The sequence below is a fragment of the Cyrtonyx montezumae genome, unplaced genomic scaffold (genome assembly GCF_038088225.1).
Source record: "Cyrtonyx montezumae isolate F1298 unplaced genomic scaffold, pur_monq_1.0 scaffold_10, whole genome shotgun sequence".
Classification (NCBI taxonomy): domain Eukaryota; kingdom Metazoa; phylum Chordata; class Aves; order Galliformes; family Odontophoridae; genus Cyrtonyx; species Cyrtonyx montezumae.
In genome coordinates this window covers 45,835,501-45,863,211 of record NW_027071826.1, presented here as the reverse complement: position 1 = coordinate 45,863,211, position 27,711 = coordinate 45,835,501, and the positions used below count along the sequence as shown (strand labels likewise).

The 27,711-nt window shown below is 43.3% G+C and overlaps 2 protein-coding genes across 2 annotated transcripts in view; both read right to left on the bottom strand.

The window, feature by feature from the left end:
- SERGEF (secretion regulating guanine nucleotide exchange factor) overlaps positions 1-14,381 on the bottom strand; it is a 123,392-nt gene extending 109,011 nt beyond the window's left edge. The window contains exons 1-8 of the mRNA XM_065755249.1: positions 14,343-14,381; positions 13,953-14,091; positions 13,144-13,299; positions 12,730-12,824; positions 11,245-11,305; positions 10,787-10,900; positions 8,937-8,999; positions 6,279-6,437 (exon numbers count right to left, since the gene is read on the bottom strand). Coding sequence (XP_065611321.1) covers positions 6,279-6,437; positions 8,937-8,999; positions 10,787-10,900; positions 11,245-11,305; positions 12,730-12,824; positions 13,144-13,299; positions 13,953-14,091; positions 14,343-14,366 — 811 coding nt within the window. The 5' untranslated portion in view covers positions 14,367-14,381. The remainder of the gene's footprint in view (positions 1-6,278; positions 6,438-8,936; positions 9,000-10,786; positions 10,901-11,244; positions 11,306-12,729; positions 12,825-13,143; positions 13,300-13,952; positions 14,092-14,342) is intronic.
- Positions 14,382-15,244: 863 nt separating this feature from the next.
- TPH1 (tryptophan hydroxylase 1) lies at positions 15,245-26,911 on the bottom strand. The gene is made up of 11 exons (XM_065755242.1): positions 26,843-26,911; positions 25,188-25,325; positions 24,072-24,255; positions 22,712-22,812; positions 21,985-22,052; positions 20,226-20,422; positions 19,596-19,731; positions 18,975-19,101; positions 18,039-18,134; positions 17,373-17,506; positions 15,245-17,066 (listed from the first exon to the last, which is right to left on the bottom strand). The coding sequence occupies exons 1-11, from the start codon at positions 26,909-26,911 to the stop codon at positions 16,892-16,894; spliced, it is 1,425 nt and encodes a 474-aa protein (XP_065611314.1). The 3' UTR covers positions 15,245-16,891.
- Positions 26,912-27,711: the final 800 nt, after the last annotated feature.

Genomic DNA, 27,711 nt, shown 5'->3' with positions numbered 1-27,711 from the left:
GAGTCAAAGCAAATGCTAATTCTTTCTACCTATTAACAGGTATCTAGATCTCAAATCCATGTATGGCCTACATCTGAACAAGTAATAATAAACATGATTTCAGGAATAGAACAATAGAACTTCCCATAAATCACTGATGCTTTCTGTTTTCATTCAGTTTTCCCAATCACCCCTAAAAGACTGATGCCAATAAATGGCCTCAACTCACAGAAACCAGGTTGCTCCTGGAAGCAAGGCAAATGATGATCGAAGTGTAACAACAACAACAACAAAAACAATCTTTTGAGAGCAGAATTCAGGATTACCAAAAGGATTTCCACATGGCTGAAGACCATGTGGGAAGTCTGGACACTGGCCTCCACAGTTTTCAAAGTGGCAGGATTAATCCTACTGAGGAGCTCTGATGAGGACAACCCCTCCTAAAACAGGTTTGCTCAAATGGCTTTGAGAAAATACGTTTGTGTATCAATTCATTAGCCTTACTGCATCTTTCTCAAAGCTCCTGGATTAATAGGATGGTTTCTGACTGGAAATGAACTGTCTGTTAAAACAAAATACTTAAAAAAAGCCCCTCTATTTGGTGTGGTCACAGAAAACAAATGGTAAATTGCCACAGACATGAGCATAACTTATAATACTTGTAACTAAACTCTGCAAAATGTTCAATGTATCTTCTGAAAAAGATAAAATGAATCTAATTCAGAAGGTGAACTCAACACAAAAAAACTCAAGCACATTAAACATCCTGTGGAGTCAATGTTTGTCAGTACACCTCCTTACATAATGCTGAGTAAACGTTCATTTTTACGCATTTGCATTCCCAGACATTTCAATTTTCAGACCACCCAGAAGGTGCAGCCCTGACATACAATCTGACCCCACGCCCCCCAACAGCTGGTACCTTTTCTAGCTCTCAGCTGGCTGCCAGCACAGAACAGACTTCCTGAGTTACAGGTTACATGCTTCTCATCAACCATAAGCTTCAGCAGCTTATATAAGCTTGCCTTAAAAATAATAATCACGTAAGTTGAAACTGCAGTGGAAAACTTGCGAGGAGACAGCTTGGACAATGCAGGAAAAAAGACAATTCCCACGTGCACCTTGAAACTTCAATCCTGCTATTGCACACTGTGAGTTACCCACAGAGCCCACATTCATTTCCTGCAAAGCTTTAACCTCTGAATTTCGGTCCCGGGCTTGCGTGTTTCTTTCACTCCCTTCTTTATGTTGTAACCTGTATGATCAAGTATGGGACTTCCAGATTATGCTCTCAAGTTCGAAAACTTGCTAGCCAAACATAGATGCACCCAAAGAGATATATACACAAACAAACATACATTCAGCTTTATTACACTTAACATAAACAAATTCCATTATCAGTCAGAGCATGAGAGCTACACATCAGGAAGTCATCCTGAAGATGGATACAAAATCCTTTCTGCTTTCTTCCAGGCAGCATTTGTGATTATTTAATCACAAAACCTCCTACCATTTGAAGCATACAGGGAAAAAATAAAGAGCCCATTACAGCACAACAGCTGTTAAATCATTAAGGTTGTAAAAAAGACTCCTAAGATCATCCAGCCCAACAGTCAACCCATCAGCACCGTTCCACTAACCACATCCCTAAACAAAGCATCACAGGGAGACCCAAAGACTGCAGAGAATTCCTTACACCTTTTATCCTTTCCCTATGTGCCTCATCCTATGAAAGAAAGGCGTCTGACCCATCACATTATACCAGGGATCAAAAGATAGCTAACATAAACACTCAAGTCCTCTTTGGGTCACAAAAAGATAGATGCTTTCCTTCTCAAATTTGAAAACCCACCACTTCTCACCTTTGTAGACCAGTCTTGGACTAATATTCATGCATAAACATATATAAAAGGCAAATTAGTATATGAAAGTGCAAGTATGCATAAAAATAAACACACAACATCCTTATATTGCTCAGAAAATCAACATCTTGCCCCACCAGATTATGCCTCATGATATCCTGTTGGCCAAATTCTCATAGCAAGAAACAGCACTTGTTCTGTTCTCCCACCTAAGCAAGACAAATTCAGCACATACTTATTGCAGGTCATAAAACACGTATACTTTGGCATTCGTTTTCTTCAGTCCTGAAAGTAAATGACTAACATTGTTGTATGTGGTGTTGCATTAGTAAAAGTAATCACTTTGGGAATAAGATGATGCTCAGAAGCAGCACTGCTGTATTAGCACTATCCTCTAAGACAAAGACCCATGCTGCCCCTCACTTTCAAAAGATTTTCCTTCTGCTTGTAAAGATAAGTGTGGGTTTTCTGTTGTTGTTTTTCATAAGGTAATAGCAATAGGTGCAATCTGACTTAGTTTTAAACAAACACAGACTCCAGAACACCAGAACTCAAACTCAGATGACTGCAACAAGATCTCTAAACTATTCACTGTTCAAAATGTCATTTCCCAACTGCAGTTCCTTTTGGCAGAACATTCTATAGCAGCTAAAAGGACAAAAGAGCATTCATAAAACAGATGCCTTACTGGTATAGCAGATAAGGTGCAAAAAAAGAGAAAAAGAAAAACAAAAAGCAGAATTTGCACTCAGGGAGCTGCTGAAATTTCAAGGCTAAGAAGTACACTTTCCAGTAGCAGGAAGGCTGCAGAGCCTTGATTCAAAATAAATCTGGAAAGGACCTCTAGTGGGCTGACACCACACTGCTTGGCGTCAGTGAGCAGTGCCCATACACCTCACCTCGCTGCAGCTCCACCACATCCACTGCACCAGTTACAGCAAGGCTGGAGAGCCTCAACTTCTGACTGGCATGAAAGAAAGAACACACAAGTGCAATTAGAGCAGCACCCTGCACCATGAAGCACTGCATCGGAAAGGAAGCAAGCCATTTCTCAGAGCAGTCACCTATGAGAAAGATACCTGCACTTGGAGTACGAGGCCAGAAGAATGCATCTGCTCTGTCCTTCACCTAAGCAGCAGTGACAGTACTGCCATAGTGGAGATGCACACCTTGAAAATAATTTGATATAAGCATTCAAGCAGCAAATAATGAATAAACTAATGACACTAGCAAGCTCGCATCTTATCATCAGAGACCTGAACAAAAAGCAAGCAGAGTCTCTTAATCTTTACAGACCAACCATCACTGACCAAGTCCACTGCACAGAGCAGTACAGTAACAACTTATTTTGAAGGAGTACTAGAGGTTCTGTATAGGTCTAGTTGTGTACATCCTTGGGAACCAGAAAAAAGTAGGAGCTACCTGGAAGGATTTTGAGTTACTCTAAAGTAAGATTGGGTACAGCAGAAAGAATCCAAAAGAGACCACTAAAATTAAAAAGAATTGGATCTGAATAGGATCAGTTCAGGGTGACGATGAACAAAACACCCTATAAAATGCTCCTTAAATTCCTTGAGTCAAGCAATTGCTATCTCAGGAATTAACCTCTTGAAACTCACCTACTTCATGATAGATATAACAGAGAGAAAGTTACCCAGACTCAAAGGAGAAGGGAAGGAAGAAAGGACTGGAAACAGGACATTCAACACAGTTGCTGAATGAGATAGATCATAACACATTTAAAGATATACTTGCATTTGAGTGATTTCAAGAGCAGCTAAAATCATTTATAAGGATATACTAGGGAAGAAAACGATTAAAAAGTTAAAAAAAACTTTTGTGTCATTTTAAGTTACAATGAAAAACTTTGGCAATAGTGTGAAAGAAAAACAAAGCGAGTCTTTTAAAACAGGATGGTCTACATAATTGGGAAAGCTTAATCTTAAAGAAAATGCTTAGGATAAGTTCCTTCTTGTCTGACAAGCAAGTTGGTAACTTGCTTAGACTCACTTTAGAAGTATTAATCCACAGCATGAATATTTGTGTGGATATTAAAAGCAATATTTTTAGTATTATTTTGAATAGTATTTTATTTTTATTTCAACCCTTGATTTCTACTTCTGTGTATGTTTTATGATTTGCATAGTACACTACAGTAATACGTACTCTAAAATAATAGGTACACTTATAGTGGGGGTGCACCAGCAGAAAGTTCTGTTCTTTTGGCTTTTTTTCTTAGTGATAGGGATTTGTGATCAAAATTGTTTGGAGAGCACTGGTTTATGCAGCTTCAGCAGCAGAAAACTGGAGTAGTATTTCCTCTTTTGCTAGGATGCAGTAAAAATAATGGAGGGAGAATTACACACAGGGAGAAGCATTCAATTGGGCTGTATTTTCAGTTACTTAGAGAAGTGCAAGTTTATCCACAAGCAATTAGTGATTTTTCAGCAAGTTAAGTGCTTAGCTCACACTACATCTGGCAGTTGAACAACCTTTGGAAGTCCCATAAGGTCCTGATTTGTATCAGGGAGCTGCCAAAGGCCATTCAAAATCTTATTCCAAATAATTTAAGATTCAGCTCCATTGACTTCCAAAGAGATTTAAAATTCTAAATGCAGCAATAACTTACAGCACTACACCACTTGGCCAGTTCTGATGCAGATATCAAGTCAGCCTATTTAAATTCCTTCCAAACATTTACCAAAAAAAAAAAAAGTACCGCTGCCAGTCAGTCAGCATCATTCCACCCACCTTGTCTTAAAATCACCTACTAGAATATTCCCCTCATTTCTGTAATGATCGTGGATAAACAGGTGAAACACTCAAGTTTCTAAAAGCTTGGGAAGTTTTATTTTCTGGATATACATTATTAAGGGATAAGAAAGCCAGGCAAACCACTGACAAGACCTGTTTTTCACAGGCTGCCCTGACTAATGTCTCCCCTTCCACCATTTCTATTTCAGTGTGAGCAACACCAAGCACTCTGATCGAGAACCATACTTTGAGAGAAGTTCCCTTACTCCACCTGCAGTGTTTCCAAGCAGTACATGGCACTGACTCCAGCTCTGAAATTTTCAGATTTTCAAATTTCCCTCTGAAAAAAAAATCAGTGTTCAAACAGAGCTTCCAAACAGCTAAGAGAGCAGGCTGAGTAACACAGGTTTTTAACACGGCATTTCTCTCACGTACTTTAATGTCAAACAATGAATGCCGTGAAACAGAATGATTAACCGATTTGTTTTTCCAGTCATGCATCACGTCTCTTCAAGTCCTACCACTGAGAGTTCACAGTACACTGTAATTAAAACAGGCACTTCTCTCACAGAGCAAGGACATCACTGTGTGACTGTTCCATTATTTACAGCGCCACAGCGATACCACACTTCAGCGCACAGTGACCAAGGAGGCTAAGTGCTCCCTGAACCAGTATCCATAACTACAGAATCCAGTAAGAACAACAGATCCGTGGCCCCTCTGCAGATTTGTAATGAACTGGTTGCATCCCGACAGACCAATAGGCTCCTCAATCTTCAACATGACTCTAGGAAAAATGTTTCCGTCTGCTCTTCATTTCCTTACCTGGCAGACTAAACAAGCTAAAACAAATGTACGCAACTCCTGCAAATCTAACTCTGGCTGGCCTTTGTTGTTGTTGTTTTATAAAATAATTTAATACTTTTGACCATCTTAACTCTTATATCTCAGTACAGAGTAGAAGTTATCTGCACATACTGCTCACACGTGAAAACGGCAATAGTTTCAGATGCCTTACCTTTCTCTTCTACCTTTGTATTTCACAACAGAGCAGCAATGCAAATTACTAATAAATGACCTTCATTAGATCAACCATCATTCTACACGTGGATGCCATTAGTTCATAGCCTTCCCTATTTATTCCTAGGAAAGAATCTGATCTTCTGCATGTGGCATTCTTTCACACTTCCCAGGAAGGTACAGCTGAACAGGTTCAACAAAATCATTTCATCTTATGACAATACTCTCCAAACTAATGAGGATTTTACTTACCTGTTCTCGCCACTCTCCGAGTTTGACCACAGAAGCAAGGCACTCTAAACCAACTTAGTTTGTTTCCCTTCTGTACACAATTTTATTCATTCTAATCACTCTACTACAGAAGTGCAAGTGAGCAGCACTAGGAGCTCTGCTCAGTCTTAAAGTGCAAGAAGACCAGTGCAGCTGTGCAAAGGAAGAAACACTCTGGTGGATCTTTAGATCCTCAGCTAAGAATCCTGCAACCAGGGAACAGTTCATGCCTATGAACCCCTTCACGCCTTGCAGACAGACACTTGCTCAGGATTATCTCTTCCCTCTCCCTAATTCCTGCATTCAGTTAATATTAGTAAGATCACAGTTCACATGTGTCATAGACTGTTTAAAGATCTGCTGCCACATCTGGCTGCTTTTTACACATCCTACCTGTCTGTGCCACCAAGTGAGTCCAGCCACTCCAAACTGCTCCAATCTTTTCATGGGAGAAAAACTGAGTGTCTATCTTCTTGGGCTCAACAAGAAATACCTCTTCGCTCACCAGTTGCCCGTGTTTGTTGCTACCCCAGATATAGAGGTGTCCTTCACCTGCAATTGGTAAAGAAGTAAAATGAGCTGAAAGTGACACACAGAGAACAACATCAGATACAATTTTTGTCACTGCTCAGTGATTTTGAGGAAAGGACAGTACCTTTACCACGTGCATAAAAACTGTAATCAGAATATGAAAAATATTTGCCAAGGCCTTAACAAAATGCCTGTTTTCCAACAGCTACACTGACTTTCTGAGGCAACCACAGTTTTGGGGTCAAACCATCCAGACCTCATTTTTACTCCAAGTTTCACAAAGATGACTGAAACATCTTTACAGCAAAAGCAAAGTTTAATGAGAGAACTAAGTACAGTAGTAAACATCTTAGAGAAAATGCTTAAAATATCGTGGGCTCATTCACTGAGCACTCCCTAACCTGCAGGCCAGCTTTTTCCTCCGTCCCAAAGTTTGGACTCAGCTCAGTAAATAACCTTCTGAAGTGCTGCAAATAACACAACACTCCTCAAGTACTTGGGAAGCTTGAACATTCTCCCACCTTCTTCACAGGAGCCACAGGCCCCCAGCTCCACTTGTAATCGTGCTGCTGCATGCAGCTTGAGCTGATTCATTCACATTCAGCGTAAATCCTCAAAAGCAAAAACAGCCTAATGTTCCCTACCATCCTGCTCAGTCACTTCCTAAAGGAATGTGACACAATCAAGAGCGTGTAAGTGGAGCAGGTACTACCCATCACAAAGCAAAACCAAAATATTATCATGTCTCAAAGCACTAGAGAGACTTCTGCAAGTAATTACTTCCCCCACTCCCTTTGCAGAAGAAGCATTTGTGCAAGTACACGCTCCAGGATTCCACCCACAGAGATAATTATATTTACAGAAACATGCATATTGCTTCATGTGGTTCCCCAATACGAGTTGGAGTTGCCCACAGCCTAAGAACCGATTGACAGTAACAGTGTTCAGACAGGTCCTTCTGCAGATACCACTCATCAGTAATCCAATCTTTTCAGCACAAGACAATTCAGTTCAGGTTCCAGACCTCCATGTTAAAAAACATACCCCATAATAAGCAGAACGTGAGCTGTGTCAGGCTTCCTGAAGTTAGTACGCTGTGCACAAGAAAAAGTCTCACACACACACACACGATCACATGCTCACAAAGACCAGAAACTGAAATCTGCAACATGAAATATTGTCCAGATCCTACTGAATCCCCTGTCCCCTTTATCTATTTATTCTTTAAAAAATAAAAACTCATGTTTGCAACAGTGCACTTCAACCCTGGCATGCAAAGCCTCCTGACGGCTGGTGTTCGATGTCCTACCAGCAGGTGGCCCATGAGCAGAGCCAAAGAAAACCGCATCGCTCAGCAGGAAATTCCTAGAAAAAAAACCCCAGTGATGCTCACTTACTAAATACTACACCCTGCAGTGGCTTCAGAAGTAAGCATCTTTAGAAGCTAATGCAGGAGGAAGGGCAGCAATACCAGCACATTATTAAAAGCTTTGACATAAAAAAAAAGAACATGAAACAATGATTTGCTCACTCTAAACACACAGGAAGTGCTAATTAGTTAAAGTAGATTCTGTTTGTCCTGACAGCTCTTCACTAATCACATACAGACTTTGCATCTCAGAACTTGGGGTAATTCACATCTCATGTTTCCCCATACATCTCATCTCCGTGCATAAGCACTGCAGCACTCTGTTTGATGATGGCAGAGGCACCAGATGGCTGCATATTTGCTAAGAACTGCTTCTGAAGTTTGGTAAAGATTTGTTTTCATATGGTTCAATATACTTCCCACATTTCAGAACTATACAAGCTATTCTTTCCCCATCTCTTGGTCAGCCAAGAAGCAGAAAAACATAAAATAACTAACTCATTTATTACACTTTCACTACCAGATACTTAACACCCAGCATGGGAGCATTGCCTAAAGAACAAATGGATGAAGTTACACAAGTGCCTAAGTCAGAAAGCAATTTTCCACTGCTTTTAATACAATTGGAGCTCTTACACCAGCTCACACAGATGCACGTGCATGCTGTTACTGCAGATCCCCCCACATGCCCTTGCACAGCACAGCCAACCTTTCAGGTTGCAGGAGAAGGACAGGCACAGCAGCCTTTTACAACACGACCCCATAATGCTCCTTCCCATTGGCAAAGTGTTGCACCTGGCTCACCCACCCAGGTACCTGATGCAGTACTGCTGCTGCAGGGAATCTGTGCAGCGAAGAGCTTTCACAAGTCCCTGCAAAGTTTCTAACCACTAAGAGCCCAGGCCCTTACTTATTTATAAGGGCTGTGTCATATCTGATCCCATGAATAAAATACGTAGAATTTCAATAATTTAACAAGCGAATCCAGGTCTTAGTAAGATGGAAGTTCCCAAAATCCAAAGCCACTACAGAACAGCCAACCAGCACTACACCACAATACATCCACCAGTCAAGCCAAAAGTGACATTTCCAAAGCACAGAACTTCTTAATATGCTGAGACAAGGACTTTGTGCCTGCACCTCAGGCCTACCTGTAAGAGACACGCAATGATAGGAGCCTGCAGCAACTCTCTTCACCTTTACATCTTTCAGACCTAGGGAGAGATTAAGTCTCATAAAACTGTACAGAGGATATCTTTTTGTGCACAGACATAAAACACTGATATCAAGGTATGCGTATGGTTAACAGAATAAAACAGTCCAAAGTAGTATTGTAGGCAGGGAGTATAACGAGAAAGATTATTGCAGTGGAAAGGAATAATTGAAAATAAATGAAATTCTTATCCATGTCCCAGGCTCACAGTGGAAAAAATCCAAAGGGAGCAATCTCCAGACAGAGATCTTTCCCCAGTAGTGGTCAGCCATTACATGGAGCCTAGGAGAGATGGAGCCAAGCTCCACCCCTTCCGGTCACACAGCTGAATTGCCTTCACCTGTGCAAGTGCAGCTGACTCAGTGCTCACCTCAGGTGATCCATCAGTGGTTCAGGCCCTGATTCAACAGTTCCCATACAATATGATTGTAGTCTACCTGGACTTCAGCAAGGCCTTTGACACGGTCTCCCACAGTATTCTCCTAAGGAAACTGGCAGCCCGTGGTGTGGACAGGTTCACTCTTCTCTGGGTGGAGAACTGGCTGGAGGGCCGTGCCCAGAGGGTAGTGGTTAATGGAGTTAAGTCCAGCTGGCGTCCTGTAACGAGTGGTGTCCCCCAAGGGTCTGTTTTGGGGCCCATCTTGTTTAATATCTTTATTGATGACCTAGATGAGGGAATTGAGTGTACCCTCAGTAAGTTTGCAGATGACACAAAGCTGGGAGGATGTGTCAAACTGCCTGAGGGTAGGGAGGCCCTCCAGAGGGATTTGGATAGGCTGAACAGCTGGGCTGAGCAAAATGGGATGAGGTTCAATAAGACCAAGTGCCGGGTCCTGCACTTTGGCCACAATAACCCCATGCAATGCTATAGGCTTGGGGCAGAATGGCTTGAAGAATGCAGAGAGGAAAAGGACCTGGGGGTGTTGGTTGATGCTCGGCTCAACATGAGCCGGCAGTGTGCCCAGGTGGCCAAGAAGGCCAACAGCATCCTGGCCTGTATTAGAAATAGTGTAGCCAGCAGGAGCAGGGAGGTGATCATCCCCCTGTACTCAGCTCTGGTGCGGCCCCACCTCGAGTACTGTGTTCAGTTTTGGGCCCCTCACTACAAGAAGGACATTGCGGCCCTGGAGCGTGTTCAGAGAAGGGCAACAAAACTGGTGAGGGGCCTGGAGCACAAGTCTTATGAGGAGCGGCTGAGGGAGCTGGGATTGTTTAGTCTGGAGAAGAGGAGGCTCAGAGGTGACCTTATAGCACTCTACCACTTCCTGAAGGGGGGTTGTGGAGAGGAGGGGGTAGGCCTCTTCTCCCTGATAAGTAATGACAGGACGAGAGGGAATGGCCACAAGTTGCGCCAGGGAAGATTTAGATTAGACCTCAGGAAGCATTTCTTTTCTGAAAGAGTGGTCAGGCACTGGAATGGCCTGCCTAGGGAGGTGGTTGAGGCACCATCCCTAGCGCTGTTCAAGAAGCGTTTAGATGAGGTGCTTAAGGACTTAATTTAGTAGTTGGGTAGAGATAGTGATAGGAGGATGGTTGGACTAGATGATCTTATAGGTCCTTTCCAACCTTATGAACTTATGAACTTATGAACTTATGATTGCATGATGATAATGAATTTTATAACAAAAACGCCAGCTTCTGGGTCACAGACACTAAAAGACTCAGCATCATTTTCCCCCATGGATTATGAACACAGATTCTGCTTCAGATATTCCATATTTATAACACTGAGCAGCTCCATTAAAAAATATGTTGCATATCACCTTGACAGTCAGACTCTGGGATTACCTTTTATTTCACAGGGTTCCTTTGCAGTCAAGAACAGAGGGAGGGTTTTCCCCTGATGCACACGCTTTGCCCGAGATGCCATGCCAGTTCCCCACTGAAACACCAAACCACTCTCTTTTCAGAGTGAACACACAGAGAAGAGATTAAAATACAATAACCATCAAAAAAATCCCTTAACTCAAGTAAATAATTAATTACTTGGTTTTTAAAGACACATTCATTTTCACTGGGTTGAATTATGTTTTCCATGCTCTTTGTGCCAAAACCAAACTTTATCAGGGTTATCCTTATGTTTATGAAGCAACAACTACAGTCTCATTGCTCAAGTAAAAATAGAAGCTAAAATTCACCCCTTTCTTTTTTTTTTCCCCTCCCTCCAACTAAGCCATTAAAACACTACACATTAAAAATACTCTTTACTTGTTTCAGAAATGAGAAAACAAAGATAGTATATTTACCTGTAGCAGCAAGGGCATGTCTCAGTCCTGCAGCAATACCTACTACTTTCTCTTTGAGAGACTGTTCGAGTTTAAAAAAAAAGAAAAAGAAAAAATATTTTTCATTTTTCACATTTTTGCCTCTAGAAGCAGAACATGCTGAACAAATCTGTAGGGCACTATGATTCCAGCCTGCACATCACCGCGCATACCAACGTATTATTTTTTATTTTTAGATGATGTTCCCACTAATTTTTGTCAGCTACACAACACTTCCATCCAAGCATTAACAGGACACAAAGCAAAAGAGAAAATATTTCAGATGAACGAATGGTCCACGTGGACACGCAGGAGACAGGATCAAGTTAGCACTGTCACTCCACCATTTTCAAGGCACCACACTGGAATCGTGCTCTGTACCCTTAATGCTTCCTGGGAGCACCAGGTGAAGGGATCATTAGCTGTCCCTCCCCCCAGATGGGTGCAAAATCCAAAAAAATGTAACAGAGCGGTGGCCGGCATGGACCACGAGGCTACAATTCCTGTCTAAGAGTCCTTTCTGCTCTCAAATTATCACTTGCATTACACGAGAGAGTTTATCTGGATGTAAAAGCATTTCAATAGCATTATTCAAATAAGAAGCTACAGTATAAATTAAGGATTAATTAGAATTCCTGTGAGAAATTTATTTACACTGTTAGGCTTACAGCCAATGCTGAAGAACCTTTTTTGGTACGGAAATCTCAGTTCCTACTACTTAAAGCACTTCAAAGCAAACAGTTTGAGGCTACATTTGGAGCTCCCTACCACAGCCTAACCTCCAGGAATCATCACAGACTTCCACACAACTTACAGGAGCGCCACCAGCTACGTTGCCTTTATCACTTACAGTTGAAGATAGTAGATGAGAAAAATAATTAGCTAACTCTCTGTCCTGTTTCCTTGGAAGCTGATACTGATCGTTAAACACTGGAGGTTAAACAAAAAAATGAGTCCATGTACTTTTCTTCCCCTTCATGCACAAAGGAAAAATAAATCTTCACAAAAATCTTTTCTCTCACTCACAGCTGCATACTTTCCCACTCTCCAATTATTTTGAGAATGACCAGGCTTGGTTTTATGTAAATGCTTACAGGTGTGGAAAGAATATGATAATACTCAGTGTTCAGGAACAACGTACCAAATGAATTCATGGTTTCACTAGCATTAGTGTCACTTTACAACACCTGAGCAGATGCTCTCAAGTTGTGTTACTTGAAACATTAAGGAAAGAGACAATTTGCTGTTGCAAGCGGGCAACTCCCTCACACAACAAAAGAAAGCATCTCATTTCTGGGTCAAGGACCATCACTGGTTGGCTACTCTCTAAATTTACTTCATCAGATAGACTCCGTTACAAACAGTTGAGGAGCCAAGCTTAAAGCTCACTGAGGTCACCAGGCCTTTGTCATTGCTGTAAGCCACATAAAGCACAGAGCTATAGAGCAGTTCCTTTTAAATCTTTACCTCGATCTTTTGTGGAATCAAGCATGGACCTGAAATTTGAGGAACTCCTAGCTGTCCAAAAGCGTTAGACCCACAGGACAGAACTAGGCCAGCTCCTGCAAAACAAAGTATTTACTAGAGCATGATCAGCATACCTCCGAGCAAAAGCAAAGTATTGCAACATTCCAATGGGCAAAAACATAGCAAAATAACTGGAAAAAAAAAGACCTAACAACTCCCCCTCTCAAATCCCTGAGGCCACAGCCTTCTGGTTTTACACGTAATGTTCAGGTAAAGTTAGAAGATTGTAGGCAATAGCTTTCAAGCAGCTTAAAACCTGTTAATGCAACACACTGCAGAAGTAACAGCAACGTGAACTATCAGTGTGTTCCCTACATCCCCATATTCCCCCAGCTCCTGCAAAGAGGGACTTACCTCCCAGTATGATTGTAAAATCCCAACCACAGGCCACTTCTTGCACAAAGAAGCCAGACAGGGCAGTGCACAGCGTAAAACATAGCACATCTTCTGTGTGATCCAATCCCAACTGCCCCTCTTTGTTATGGCCACATACAAAGAGCTCTCCAGCATCTGGAATTAAAAAATAAATTAAAAAAATCATGCTCAATTCAAAAAGAAGTACACGTGCAATGAGATCCCACAGCAGGCACAGCAATTACATGTCATTATCACACCGAATCACACAAAGACACCTATTTCTGATGCACCAGAAACAACTTTGAGTACACAGAGCTGTCACAGAGCCAAGGGAAGCAGCTCATGCTTTTAGAGGAAGGAGCCTGTTTCTAGAGGAATTTCATTAGCACCTGCCCATATCCCTTTGTTCCCATAATGAGCTACGGTATATAGCAGAACGTTCTGAAGGCGAGATGCTATTTTCTGCTCCTCACCTTAAAACTCCTCGAGATTGAATAACACTCCATTTGACTCCTTCCTTCCTCGTCCTCAACAGAGGGCAATTAATGGCTTTGTATGAAAAGCTACTGTATCAAACGGGTTTAGAAACTATCCCTACAAAGTCATTAAACAGCCACAGAAGACGATGAAACAAAGGAATCTCTCCAAGGCATGAAGCCGAGAGGCGCAGGTGGGACTGTCCCACAACTAACTGATCCTTGCTCAGACACAGCAGCCACAGACAGGTGGCAGCAGCACACCAGAATGGAAAGACTTTTCTCACGGCCGCTCCGATCACGCACTCCTGGCGAGTGCAGTGTTTTTACCAGTGATAACCGCAGAATGTCCCCCTCCTCCAGCGATGCTCCTGATGCCTCGGCACTTGCAGGAAACATCTTTGGCTGGCTGAGGTAGCAGCGCATCCTCTTTGTGACCGAGGCCAAGCTGGCCGTAGCTGTTCGCCCCCTTGGAACGCGCACAGAAAAATAACACGTTAAGAAGTTAAACAAGAATGCGCTCGGCTCTCCTGCACGCCAGGAGCTCCCTCGGAGACGCGGCACAGCGGCGGCAACGCGACAGGGAGCTTCTCAGACGCCCCATGGCCGCTGAGGTGACCTCACGGCACGAGCCAGCGAGCCCGCCCTCACGCCGCGCGCGCCGTGTGGGGCCGAGAGCCGCGCGAGCCCTCCTCCCGCCTCCATCTCGCGCCCACCTACCCACGCGCAGAGCACCACCTCCATGGGGCTCGCGCCCTTCCCGCCCCTCCGCGGCCGGGCAGGAAGGGGCGGGGCCTCGGCGCGAGCAGTCCCGGCCGTGCTGCCGGGCGCCGCCGCAGGAGCGCGCGGGAACGAAGCGCCCGCTGCGGAAATAGGACGCACGACCGCGGTATGAAACACGCAACCAACCGCAGACACAGCGCTGTGCGTTTATTGCTGAAGTAAAGGTTTAGCTGCTTCTGCCAAGTACCAGCGGGACGCTGCGGGTTTACTTAATTGACATTTAAAGGCTCCACAACGGTTTAAAATACGTAAATGATTAATGCACTGCCTAACATTGGTAGGGTTGGAGGTGTGAAGCTGAAGGTACGCGTGGTTAACACTGTGAAAATACACCTCCCCTACATTCCTGTGCTTTACTTCCGTTCTTTGTTACACTGATGCAAATAAAGACAGCTTTCCGTCTGCTTGTTTGTTTGTTTCCCCAAAAGCAGCTGGTGCTAAAGCAGCAGGTGTGAGGCCTGCCACTCAAAACGAGGCAGTAGCTCAGACACAGATCTCAAGTAACACAACCCCGAACTTCGACACCAGAGCAATCCCACCATTTCTAAAACGCAGCTGAACATCAACTGCTAGCACAAAAGCACACAACACCTCCTCTCCCTCACTACTCCAAGCAGAAGGTTTCTTCTTCAGGAAGAGGAAGCTCCTAACATCTATTTAAAAGCGTAACGGATGTTACACATTTTTGTATGTCCAAAGTGTTCATAGAAAAAGTAATAGCAGCGGTGGATTAATAAAGTGATAGGAAGATTATCTAGACTGGATTTAAATAGCAAATATATTTGGACAGATGGGGCTGGGACGGCTTACAAAGCAGATGCAGCCTACTGGAAGGCATACAAAACAAAGGGACTGCCAAGCACAGAGGTTCTTGAAGGTCCTTTCCAACTCCCCAAGGACTCAGACCAGCGTATTTCACATTTCCATTGATTTTTCCAGTGACATCCACAGTTGCAAGCTGGATTTTCTGGTAAGAACTACATATGGAGAACCAGGGTCTGGCATGCTATCAAATATACCCTGCTCTTCACAAATCTTCCCTTCAAATTTATTACAGCCTTAACATACGTAGATTAACTTCATAGGCAGGGTTGGCAGCAACCAAAGACAACACAGCTCCATACAGCTACGTAGGATATTTGGAACTACGCAGCCCTGAAATCAAGCAAAGTTTGCTGCTATGGGATGCAGACAATTCAGCAGCACACTGCTTCCCAACATTATCCTAAAGAGCTCTTTAGGATAAGGTATACTTGCAGCTATGAGATATTTGTGTTCATAGCCACCAGAACACAGTCACAGAATGGCTTGGGTTGGAAGGTACCTCAAAGCCCACACAGTTCTAATCCCCAGCTGTGCACAGCATCACCACCCAGCAGATCAGACTGCCCAGGGCCCAGCCAAACTGGCCTTGAATACCTCCAGGGGTGGAGATTTCCATCAAATGTTTGTACCCTTCATTTATTTGCTTGATGGGGAATACAAGCGTTCAGGCCTAGCAAGGAAGAAGCTAAATCTATCTTTGTGCAGTTTGCAAGGTCATTAAGAGGGCTGAGCAATCAATGGGACGTTTGAGACTACAAACCTTGGCTCTTATTTTACACTCTGGTGTTACTTCAGCACTGGGCTCCTCTTAGTCCCGTGAAACTACTTTGAATATTGGACTGTAATTTCAAAATGGTTTCAGGCTTTGTGCTAAGTCAGTACCTGATGGTTTGCTATAAATTGTGACAACAAAAGGCAAATGATATTTCCTTGGTGTCTTCCCTCAGGTGTAATACCATGGATAACAACAAAAATCCCAGCTCTGAGACAGCTGAAAATCTCTTGAAATAAACAGTTAGGCTTTCACAGAACAGCTCTGTACCTCTGTCTTTTACTAGAAACACACCAGTCAGTACAGATGGAATTCTATGGGAGCAAGAATGATGCCTATGAAAGGGAGATATGACCCCTCCATTTTATCATAATGAACTTACAGATATTTGTGTTCTGGTACCTGGGAAGTATTCATTCAAGTTCTACACTTGAATATTTTAACTTAATAGCAGACTTAGAAGCTATAGTAGTCAGTGCTTCTGTGTTATGAAGTCTGCAGTACTGTAAAATCAGCAGCATAGACTATTAGCCTTTCCCTGTGCCGAATTATTCTACAATTGCCTCATAAGCAGCTCTCTGAAGCATCTGATCCCAGCCCTGATCCACAGACAAGTTTTTCTCCAGCCTAGCGATTTCTCTATTCCTCTGCTAGCTTCTCCAAGGCAATTCCAGGGCTCATTTATCCACAGGGAATGGAGGTGAAGGAAATGCATTCTGTAAGGGACTTTAAACAGAAAAATAAGTTAAAGTGAGTTAAAGTGATTATCCTCATGGGCTATTCACTCTTCCATTAGCAAAGGAAAGTTCTGCATACAAGACATTAAATTCCTAGAAAGAGATAAGTGGGGAAAAGAGTTGCTGAGCACACCACACAGATGATGGGAATGTTAAACTTCCAGCTGCTTGCCCATCTTGCTGAGGGCATCACTGACAATGTCCAGCTCATGACGTAGCTCATTCACCACACTGGCAATGCTTCTGGTGTCTTTCAAGATCTGCACGCTCTGAGTATATGGATTGTACTTCACACCAAATGGACGTTTGATGGTTTTTGCAAACTCTCTATTCAAGCAAAAAAAAGAGAGGAAGTTTAAGCAGATGACAAACATATCCTCTGTGTGCAGTCTGTATCAATAATGACTTTTCTAAATCACTTACTTTCTTCATGCTCATTATAATTACTACAAAGTTCATCATCTCTCCCATCCAGTACATTGGAGGCCAAGTGAATATTAAACTCGGCTTTCCAGCCCCATGAAAGGTCATTAAAAAACTGTGATAAGAATGAAAGGATCTGGGAGCCACTGAGCCACTGAGAAACACAGGAATTTAAGTATGCATCTATAAAACATGCAAGAAAAAGTGTACCTCATCTTTTCCTTTGCTTCTTCAAAACTTTCAGAAACAAAGTAAACCTCCTGGAAAGTTGTGATGAGGCATTCTTGCTTGCAGGTGACCTTTGGGTCAAAAGGCTTGACTTTGGCACTGCCAGAGAGCGAGTGCTAAGTAACACCACGCGTTATCATGTGCCAGAGGAATATCACCACCAAAAGAATCCACGAGGAAGATGACATGGATTAAATAGTGAATTATAAAAACAAAGATGAAGACCATATTTAGTGCATTGTTTCTTAAAACATGCTTGCAGCTTAGCAATGGTTTAAGCTTAACAAACTGAGGATCTCTGAAGGACTGTGTTCTGCCAAAATGCTTTTGAACAAGAACAATATTTTCAAAACCTGGTTAAAACAAGAGTCTTTTTTTCTGAGAATAGCTTACTTGGAACTGAACATTAAGATATATCAATCACCTAATGCTGCCTGAGAAGGACACAGGAGCTGCTCAGCACGTACCCAAAATCACACTGCCCTGTGACTAACCCCAGCAAATTCACCTAGAAGTCATTTCCGCATTAGGTATTCTCAGAATAAATGTCTTTAGAGTTATACCTCATAAATAAACATGGCAGAACAGTGACAAAAATAATCAAGTATGAGCAAAGCAAAGAGGGAAGTAAGCAGGAGATATTCCTACCTTGAGCTCACTAATTGAAGAGAGCAAGCCAGCCCCATAAACTCTTAGCTGTCCCTCTTGCTTGCACAGGCCAAACTCTACAGTGAAAAAGTAGCACTGAAACAGAGAAAGGAGTAAAATAATTCATCCTTCAGCAAAGGTTTTCTGGTGAACTAGACAGGGACACTTGACATGAGAGATTCAGCTTAAAAGAAACACTGGATAGACAGGACCTCAGCAAGTGAAAACATCAATCCAATACAGGTTGTTCCTCTGTGATCTAAAAAATTGCAGATGTTTAGTTTCCTGAATTCCAAGATTCCTGCAAGTATGTGGCAAGCAATGGTATGTTCTTAGATGGTTTATTTCTGCCCTCATGAAAGGTAGCAGAAGTTTTACCACTAGCTACAACTGGCAGTTCTTTCATAACTAGCATCAATTATTTTTCATGTAAAGTTTTCACCTTCCAATATTTCTGTCTAAGCATCAAGAAATTGTTATCCCAGAAGATGAATTAGCATTATTTATTTTAATTTCTTGGCTGAAACGTACCTAGTGCTAGTTTCACATTCAGTGAAAACAACATCTCAATTCAATTGACACACTAAAGTAACAGTTCAGTGTTTTTATATGTAACCTATGTTCTCAGAAGTAAAAATAGATTTTTTGGAGAAAACAGACTATAGAATTCCAAGCTGGAAGAAGTGATCTACCCCTAGAAGTTGCATCCTTACTTGAATTAAGCAAAGAAAGAAGAATACCTGATGTGTCTTCCTTAAAATGTATTTTTTTCCTAGCATGGAAATCTGTTATATGCTCTAAAGCTAAGAGTGTGTGAAACAGGTCTAGCAGCTGGTGGAGCTAATGTTGAAATTAATCTCCAAATTAATTAAGAATGGGATCAGCTGAATGAAGTGTTAAGCTTTAAGTGGGATCACTGGGCACTGATACACTCACTGTTGCCAGTTTTTGGACAGCCTCATCTGATGCTCCGAGTGATGCAAGACCAATTTCTTGAGAGAACTGAGCAAAACTGGGTTCAGCCAAAAGAGGGACATGGCCTAGGAGCTCATGGCAGGTGTCCCTGGAAAAGAGAGGAAAAAAAATATGCAAAAATCTCATCTTTCTTTGTGATGGTGAGAAAAAGTAGCCACTAAACATAAAATATCTTGTGTGAAACTTTATTATCTAACCAATATAAAAAATACATAGAAGTATCAAACCAGGTTTAGCTGAAAGCACATCATACCATCTCTACGAAAGTACAGATAGCCTGGTTTCCAAATGAAGGTGTCTAATATTGAGGACAGAGCTCCACATTAGCAGCCAATTGAACATTAAACTAACTCTGCCCATGATGACACCTGCAAGAGTCCTCCAGTAACAAGCTCTACTTTTGAAAACCCTGTGCTTATGAAGGTGGCACTTGAGCGTGCTAAAACATCATTGTATTCATCATTGAAAGACTGAAGTCTTCAGCACCTTTGAAAATAAGTTTTCTTGCTGGTGTTCTTGAACAGATTTTAAGTAGCTTGGCGTGGAGCAGTAACATTCAGAAACACGTGTCATTCTACTCACGGCTCTGGTGTGTAGAGAGGGTCCGAGCTGTGTCTAACATACTGAGTGCAGTGAAAAACTCTGAATGCTAATCCTGCCAAGAAGTCTCTGGGTGACAGATACCCAGCAACAGGGCGAATGGTGAAACCTGTGCGCTCTAAAAAGGAGTGGAAAAGAATATATGTTAGTTTAAAGTAGAAGTCTATAGTGTTCCCATCTCAACTACAAATGGGGTAAGTGCCACATCACTACTTTGGCTTAAGAATGCAAGAAATAATTAGGCATGGCTAGAAAATTTAGGCCTAATCTTGAGAATGGTCAACATTCTGTAGAAGTGTCCCTACCTCTGCGTAGGTGGATTTCTTAAGATTTCATGCCTACAACCAACAGAATACAATTAGGAGTCACTTTAACCAGTCCTAAGTCTCTTTAGAGTTAGCACGGTCCCCCAAACCATCACTGCATATATTCAGGACATAATATGTAAACATCCAGATGTCCTCTTAAATGACCAGAATTGATACGAGCAAACATTTTGCTTTTAGGTTTCCCAGCCAAAACCAAGAACAATCTTTTTGTGCCCACATAACAACAGTGTGATTTGCAATGGACTTAAGTTCTTCTTCATGTGAGAGAAAACTAATACCTTACCTTTCAGGAACCGGGACACATCTTCCAGCTGGGGAATGTTGTCTTCCCTGTACCCACAGTATTTGGTGAGCAAGGGCAAGTTTTTAAGGTACTCTCTGCAGGCATGAGTTGGGTAAAGCTTGTTAAGCTCTCGATATACAGTCCCCCAGGTCTTGATCTCTTCCTCTGTGAATTCAATCTTGGGAATTGGGTCACCACTACAAGGAGATGAGGACAAAGGGACACCCCTTCATAAATGGCTTATAAGGATGACTCATTTACTTACTATTCTATTGTTTAACATTCATATGGCTGGGACACTTGGTCAAGCTTAAGACTTCATTACACTGTTGAGTACACGGCGAGATCTGGTCTATGCCCTGGAGGTCTTCTTTGCTAAGGGCTTGCTCACTACTCCACCTAAATCAACAGATAGCAATCCTTGCATTGATCTCACAGGGGTCTGAAAGTTTCAGTTCTGTAAACAGCTTCTTATGTGTTCAAACAGTAACTGCAAAACCTTTTGTTTCAGGAGCTGGGAACATATCTTCTTCCTTTTAATATCTCTCTATCTGTATATATATGTATTTAATATATCTCTATCTGTATACAGCCACTTTCCATTATCCTTTGTTATTTGTTTTAGGAAAAGATAATTCTGTAAATCAGCAGCACAATAAGTGGAAGCAACTGAACATACACATTAGGTAAAAATCATGCTTCTGTGCAGAGGAGACAAGTGTCTGTCTGAACACGTTAACTGAGCCCATCTCTCCTAATCAGCCCTTGGGATCTTGATTAAAGTGGATTAGAGCAAGGCTGTGATTTAAAGGCTGCTGAAAGCGACTGGAGTGTCATGCATTGCTTCCACTGCCAGCTAGGTAACCAGCACGGCCGCTGCTTTCCCAAGGAAAGCTCTGTTAACAGCGCATCAGCAGCAACTGCCCGCATGCTGTGGTGGCCAGCTGCATGAACAAACAGTGCCATGAAGCTCTAGATATCTGCCATTGCTAGGTTGTTCCCAGTTGAGGAATTTGATGTTAATATTCACGCAGGCAACAGCAACGCCAAAAGCACGTTCAGAAAAAAATTTATAGCACTGTGCTATGAAACTCTTCCAGCTTTAAGAGCTCCCTCCCCCAAGCAGAATCTCTAAAGACAGAAGCTCTTTGAATTCCATTTCACAGAAGTCTTATCTACGCATCACATGCTCTATTTTAAACCAGGAAATAAAACTCAAGTATTAATGTTTGCTCAGAGTTTATACTCAGTGGTCAACGCGGTGTCTAGCAACTTTTCCACCCCTCCCTCTCCTTTGCAAAGGAGACTGATCTGCCCTAGCAGAGTAGGCATGTCCTGGACAGACAGCTGCGTAGATGTGCTGCCCAAGCCCTTCCACTGCTGCACCCATTTCCAGAGAAAGGGGTAGAGAACCCAGTGCCAGAACACACCCCACTGCAGGAAGCCCATGCTGACACTGCTGCCCATTTGGGGATCAGTGCTGCCACAGATACCACAACGTCTGTGCAGGCGTGAGCTGATCCTCAGACTGACCAGAGACCCAGGAAGCTGTAAGGTGGCCTAGATCTACCTTTTAATCTTGCATTACCTAGATCAACCTTTAAATCTTGCATTAAATCTCCCTTCACTTTATCCTTCTAGCTCTGATTCCTGAGCCAAGTATATCTCAGTGAGATCTGAGCCCAGGGAAACGAACCAGCACACTCTGTTGCTATTTCAAAGCACCCAGATGGCTTTTTCTGAAAGAAGCTGAACTTACTGCTTGTAGTTCATAGCCAGGTCTGCAAAATACTTTCGCCTCTTACGATAGACGTTGTCTTTGAAACCCTGGGGAGAGCAAGGAGAAAAGAAAAAGTAAATTTAAATGAGTTTTCAAGCTACAGTAAATAAATTAAAACAAGGTACTTGAAAGGTCTTCAGTGGTAAATATAAAAGCATGCTATGTAAGAAGGAGAGGAGTAGTTCAAAATATTTATTAACTGTAAAATAAGCAAATACGCAAATTCAAAGCAAAGATTGGAGGTTTTATGTATGCAGTATATATTCAGAAGACAAAGGGTCCTTTTAGTCACACCAATATACACACAAACCTGGTCACTTTCTTGCTTATTTTAAATAACAAAACAAATCGTCCATTTGTACTGTGCAAGTTCTAATTTGTTTGGTCCACTTATAGTAAGGAAGAAATGAAGAGAAAAAACCAAGCCTGTCTCACAACAGCATTTTGGTTTTGTACCTATGCGACCACTCAGGGCCCAGCCCCAGTCCTCTATGTGAGCAAGCCTCACAGAATGGCATGGGAGCCACATTCAGCAGTCTTGCCTGAACTAGGAAAAGACATGAAACCCCCAACAGAAGGTTCTTAGATCCCCAGTGGCATTGTGGAGGGGAATGAAAAGGGAAGAGGAAACACTGCATGTTTTAAAAGCAAGTTTCACAATGTACTTTTCACTGAGCACTGGGCACAGAAAGGGTAAGATACTTACTGGGTGGTCAGCATCCAAATCGGACCCGTACATCAGCACACGGTTTGCACACTTATCCAAATCTGAGATCTTCTTTGGATACCAGGGAACATTCTCCATGTCTAGGGAACGCATGGAATCCACTAAGTTATTAACGCCAAGCGTGCTGAGGGAGGAAACACTACTTTCAAGTATGGCTATGGCAGTTACAGGCGAAATCTATAAATTAAAAGGGTTACAAACAGGACAAGGGAGCCTGCTGCCTATCTGGCACCAGCCTACAGTTCACACTTCCTCCTCTGCCGCTGCCAGTTTGCCCACAGACTGCACAGCATACTCCAAATCAGAAGATTTGGGGAGGAAACAGTTAACATGGGTTCTCAGTGGCCTTGACTGCTATTAGTATTAATGTTAGAGCAGCAGCTAATGGCTCCCAGGGAGCAAAGGCCTCCTTGTGCACAGTCTTCCAGGCCATAAAGCACATAAAGGAGTAGAGAACTGACTTTCATGTGGTTCCTGTGCAGAGCGGAGCATGGAGCCCTCCCATCCTACTTTACTGATCCCAGGCAAGAAATGCTGCTCTGTGCTATGTGCTCCAGAAATAGCAGGCTTTGTAGACGGGTTTGTGAGGGAAGAGGAAAAGGAGGAGGCAACTTTAGCCCTGCAGCCTCAGAGAGATGCATAATTAATTTCACTACTAAGCTTTTTGGGGGGTTGATTTTTGGTGTTTTGTTTTTAAGCCGAAAAGCTTGTAACAAGTTCTTGGCAGAGCTGTTAATATACAGCAACAACCACAGGATTTTTTTCTCTCCTGATGCTCCTCAGTTTTGAATGATGAAACCAAATTTTGAGCATTTCTTCATCTAAGAGCAAACGTGAACAGGATCTGAAGCATCTCAAAAGTAAAAGCCACCTTCTCTTTCACACTGATGTAAGCAACCACATAGCATACAAAGTGCTTTAAAAGACATCTTAATAGCTACACAAGGAAGTGGCAGAACTCATCTCCCACACTGTCCAGCACCTGAATTTAAGTGGTATATGTCAACATGACAGCTCTGATGTCATGGTGCACAGGCCCAGCCCTCATTCAGGCTCTGCCTAACCACCAGCCTGCATCAGTCTGTAATGGTGCAAGGTCTCCCACTTACAGCAGTTACGCTGTGCTGAGAAGAGCCAGGAGTGCAGAAGGCCAAACAGCTGTTTGCACTGACCAAACCACACAGGAATGACACAGAAACATAAACCTGACAGCTATCCATAGAAAACATTGTACACGTGCAGCACATATGGACAAAGTAAAAATGTTTCAAATTAACACAGAGAAGTGCAATATGTCTTCCCTTGGCACAGTTTTGCCAGCTCTGCTCTCTGTACTTACCATCTTCCTGCACATTGAAATGCTCTGTTGGGTTCATAGAGACAATGCTGACATGGGATTTGAGGAGCTGGAAGATCTCATTCAGTTGCTCCCTATTACTGTCACAGTCAACGAAGATTTCAAATTCAGAATTTCGTCTCTTGGATTTCCGTGACTCGATGTGCACCAGATTCACATGCTTCTCCTGTTTTGTAGGAGGTAATATTTTCAAACGGATTGACCAGAATCTAAATTTAATTCTTCAAAAGCAGAAGTATTCTGCTGACATAGCGTATTTACCATCTACGTGAAGTTATCTTAGTTAACTGGCTCTCCTAGCAGTAGTCTGCTTATTGGTAGCAGTGAAATTGATTTCAAAAAAGCCACTCATTCAACAGAAAATGAAACAATTGGAGTTCTTTTGGTTTCATTTCATCAAAGAGGCAGAGAAATGCACTAAGGAGGTTTAAGACCTTTGTCTTTCATCCCTCCCATAGGAAGCTGATCAGTGGCTAGGTCTAGGGAAATTCACAACAATGCCAATCGCGTTGCCATGTAATTATTTCACAGGCAAGGGATTTAAAAGCAGTCATTTTCCAGACATAAACTTCACTTCTCTTTTCTCTGAAAAATTATTTAATCATATGTCTTACATCAGGATCATGCAGGAACCCCCAGACTCAGACAGGCAGGGCCAGATGACAGCACAGGGACACACCCAGCAGTCAAAGGAGTGCAGTAGTACAACTGCACTACCTCTGTCACCCTCAGTCCAGCTACACAGAGTGACAGTGGCATTGCAGGCAGCACATCAGCACCCCAAGCGTGCACCATCAGCAGTGCTTCAGGTCCACTTACATGGAGCAGAAACAATGAGTGCCAATCTTCTTTCATGAAAGAACAAGAGGAATCTGTTCCAAATTTTAGTAAGTGAAGAAGAGTTTTTGAAGGCTTTAAGCCAGCATCCAACTTCTGAGGCATAAGAGTACCTTTATGGATAATTTTGGGTGCAAAGTGGGAGGCACGTTAGGAGTCACGTCCTTAATAAACGGATGTAATTAATTCCAGTGTGTCAAACCTACCTATAAAATAACACATGAAAAGTCGATCTGCTATAGAAATACAATTATTACATACCTGAAAGAGTTTTAGAGCTTTTACAAGTCCTCCAACTTCATTCTTCAAGGAAAAAATGATGGCAGTTCTTCCCCTTTCAGACGCGCGGTCTTTGTTCTCTTTATTATCTTCAATCATCATGTAGTTGGACTTACTTAGCTAAACGTAAACAAACAAGGATCAGAGTCACAAGGAATGGGCACTGAGCAGGGCTACTCCAAGCAGAAAAGGAAAAACTAAAACCCCACCATCATACAAAGGCTATCAGCTGTTCTCCCAAGAGCAGACGCTGCTCTTTGATTAAACCAAATCCCACTTGGATGATGCTGCTTTAGAAGCAATGAAGCCTCCATTACAAACACAAAGTGTATTTTGAAAGCACAAAACCATGGGGCTGATTATTCAATGCGATTTACAAAAAGAAGGGTGGCTTGATTCCACACTCAGGATCACTGCCTTCAGCTCATGAGATCTAGGTATCACTACAGGTAACACTACAGGGTGCACAGCTGGGACAAACCACGTGTACTGAAGACGTGTGTTCTTATTTTGTATTTTAGTATTTTCAAGCTTGTGTTTAGGGTTGGGTGATATCATTTATTAAGCAACATTTCTAAGAGGCAAACAAATAAAACACAACACCAAGCAGAGTATTCTTTACACTAAATTCTACCAATGGCCTCTAACATGAGTTTGAACATGTTGCAGAAGAGAAATTCAGATGCTTGCAATGCCAGATGCACATCATTTGCACCTTTAACCCTGAACCAGCATTAATCCTCTGCTCTCAGTACAAAAACTGACTTCTGATAGGTCTGCATTAACACAACTATTTTGGTGTTGGACAAGAGCAAATGCTAAAGCAAAAGTAATTCCTCCAGTTTCACTCTATTCTGTATCAGTCACTCGGCTCTAATCATGCCTAACACTCTTCCTTTGTGCGGCATCACACGCCAGCTCTTTAGAGGGTACAAGGAGGAATCATTACTGCACTGTATTAACTGATCTGCCATCAACCTCACTTGCGCTAATGAAAGCGCACAAACAAAAGGGACCTTCCAAGGCCCTCTTCAGAAAGCTACTAAGTGTCTTCTGGTTAAAAACTGTTCCCCATGAAAGTCATAGCAATCTCTTCCCTCTCTCCCCTAAGAAAACATTCCTCTAGTCAGGAGGGGATATTTAGAGTTCACATGCTGCGGCTCGATTCTTCGTACCAGCAGGTACCCAGCATTTAAAATTACCCAAGAACACTCCTCTAGAGGAAACCACATTGCAGAACTGTAAGCGGAAGACCGGAACACCTTTTAAACAGGTATTTGACATAGACAGCCATTACCTGTACTCCTTAAGCAGCTGGCTGTTTCTCGCTGCCCTCGTCACACCCTTCCTAGCAGGAAAGGATGAAAACGCGACCCTACAGGTGGCCGCAACTCGACGTCACCTTACAGGCGCGTTTTTCAGCCTCGCCGCAGGTCTTCCCGAGAATTTTGATCTGACGAGAGACCCCAAACCTCGGGGGTCGTATTTTTTTTCCCTATTTTAACGTGCGGCACCGCCGACCGGTGCCGGTCCGCCCGCCTCTCCGCCGTTCCCTCCAGAAGCACGGGCCGCCCCCAGCCCCGCCCGGCCGTCCTTCCCGGGGAGCACGGCACGCACCCCCGCCCCGCGCCGCTCACCTGCCCGCCGGCCTCCCGCGGGCACGGCGCTCCCTCCAGCGAGCCGCCGCGCCGGGGCACGGCCTGCATGGCGAACTGCGGTGGGACGGGCAGGGCCGGCCGGCCGCTTTATGCAGGGGACGGTCGGCCCTAATCCCCCCGCGCGGGGCGGAGGAGGAGGCGGGGGCGGGAGGGGCCGCCCGGAGCGGGTTGCGGGAGCCCTTAGTGTTTTTTTCCCCTCCTTCCTCTTCAGCTCTCATCGCGCCCTGCTCTCGGGTCAGACGTGGGATAAGGGGGTTTGCATTACACAGCAGAAGGCAAAGCGCTCCCAGGAGCGAAACCCCTCCGAGGTTTTTGGGGCACGGCCCTCTGACCGAGCGGGACTGCACGAGCACGGCCCTAAGTTGCAATAAAGCTGGACGAGCCAACCTGTTCCAGTTGGGAACGGGATGCACTTCGTGACAGGGTGCTTTGATTTTCCCTTTCACAAAGAAAACGCAGTGCCGTTTGCTGCGCATCTTAGCTTCACACCAGCCCTTTCTTTCCCTTCCTGCTCGCTGAACAGGTCTCCCCATCAAACAAGCTGACTCAAAAAGCAAACAATTCGTATCACCCTTACACAGAATCTTAAACGTATGAGAGCCTGACGTTCATCATGAATCTGTAAACAAAGCTCAGTAAGGTGCCTGTGACAGATGAGAGCTGTGCTGGCTTTCCCTGGCCCGTCACACACAGCAACAAGGTCCAGCATCACCCCGCACCTGACTCTCTGGCATTACACCCCGGGTAGCCCTCCGAGAGCACTCCAGATGCAGGTGAGCATCTTTTACCTGCTGGGTTTCCGCTGCTCCCTGACGGCAGCCAGCTCCATCTCCCCTGCTTTCTTTTCT

Excerpts from the sequence above, each read along its gene's own strand:
- TPH1 (XM_065755242.1), bottom strand. The coding sequence starts at position 26,911 with ATGCAGGCCGTGCCCCGGCGCGGCGGCTCGCTGGAGGGAGCGCCGTGC. Across the intron at positions 20,423-21,984 it reads CTGGCTATGAACTACAAGCA|TGGTGACCCAATTCCCAAGA; the intron begins GTAAGTTCAGCT and ends ATCTCCTTGTAG. Across the intron at positions 18,135-18,974 it reads CTGTCCAAAAACTGGCAACA|TGCTACTTTTTCACTGTAGA; the intron begins GTGAGTGTATCA and ends TCTCTGTTTCAG.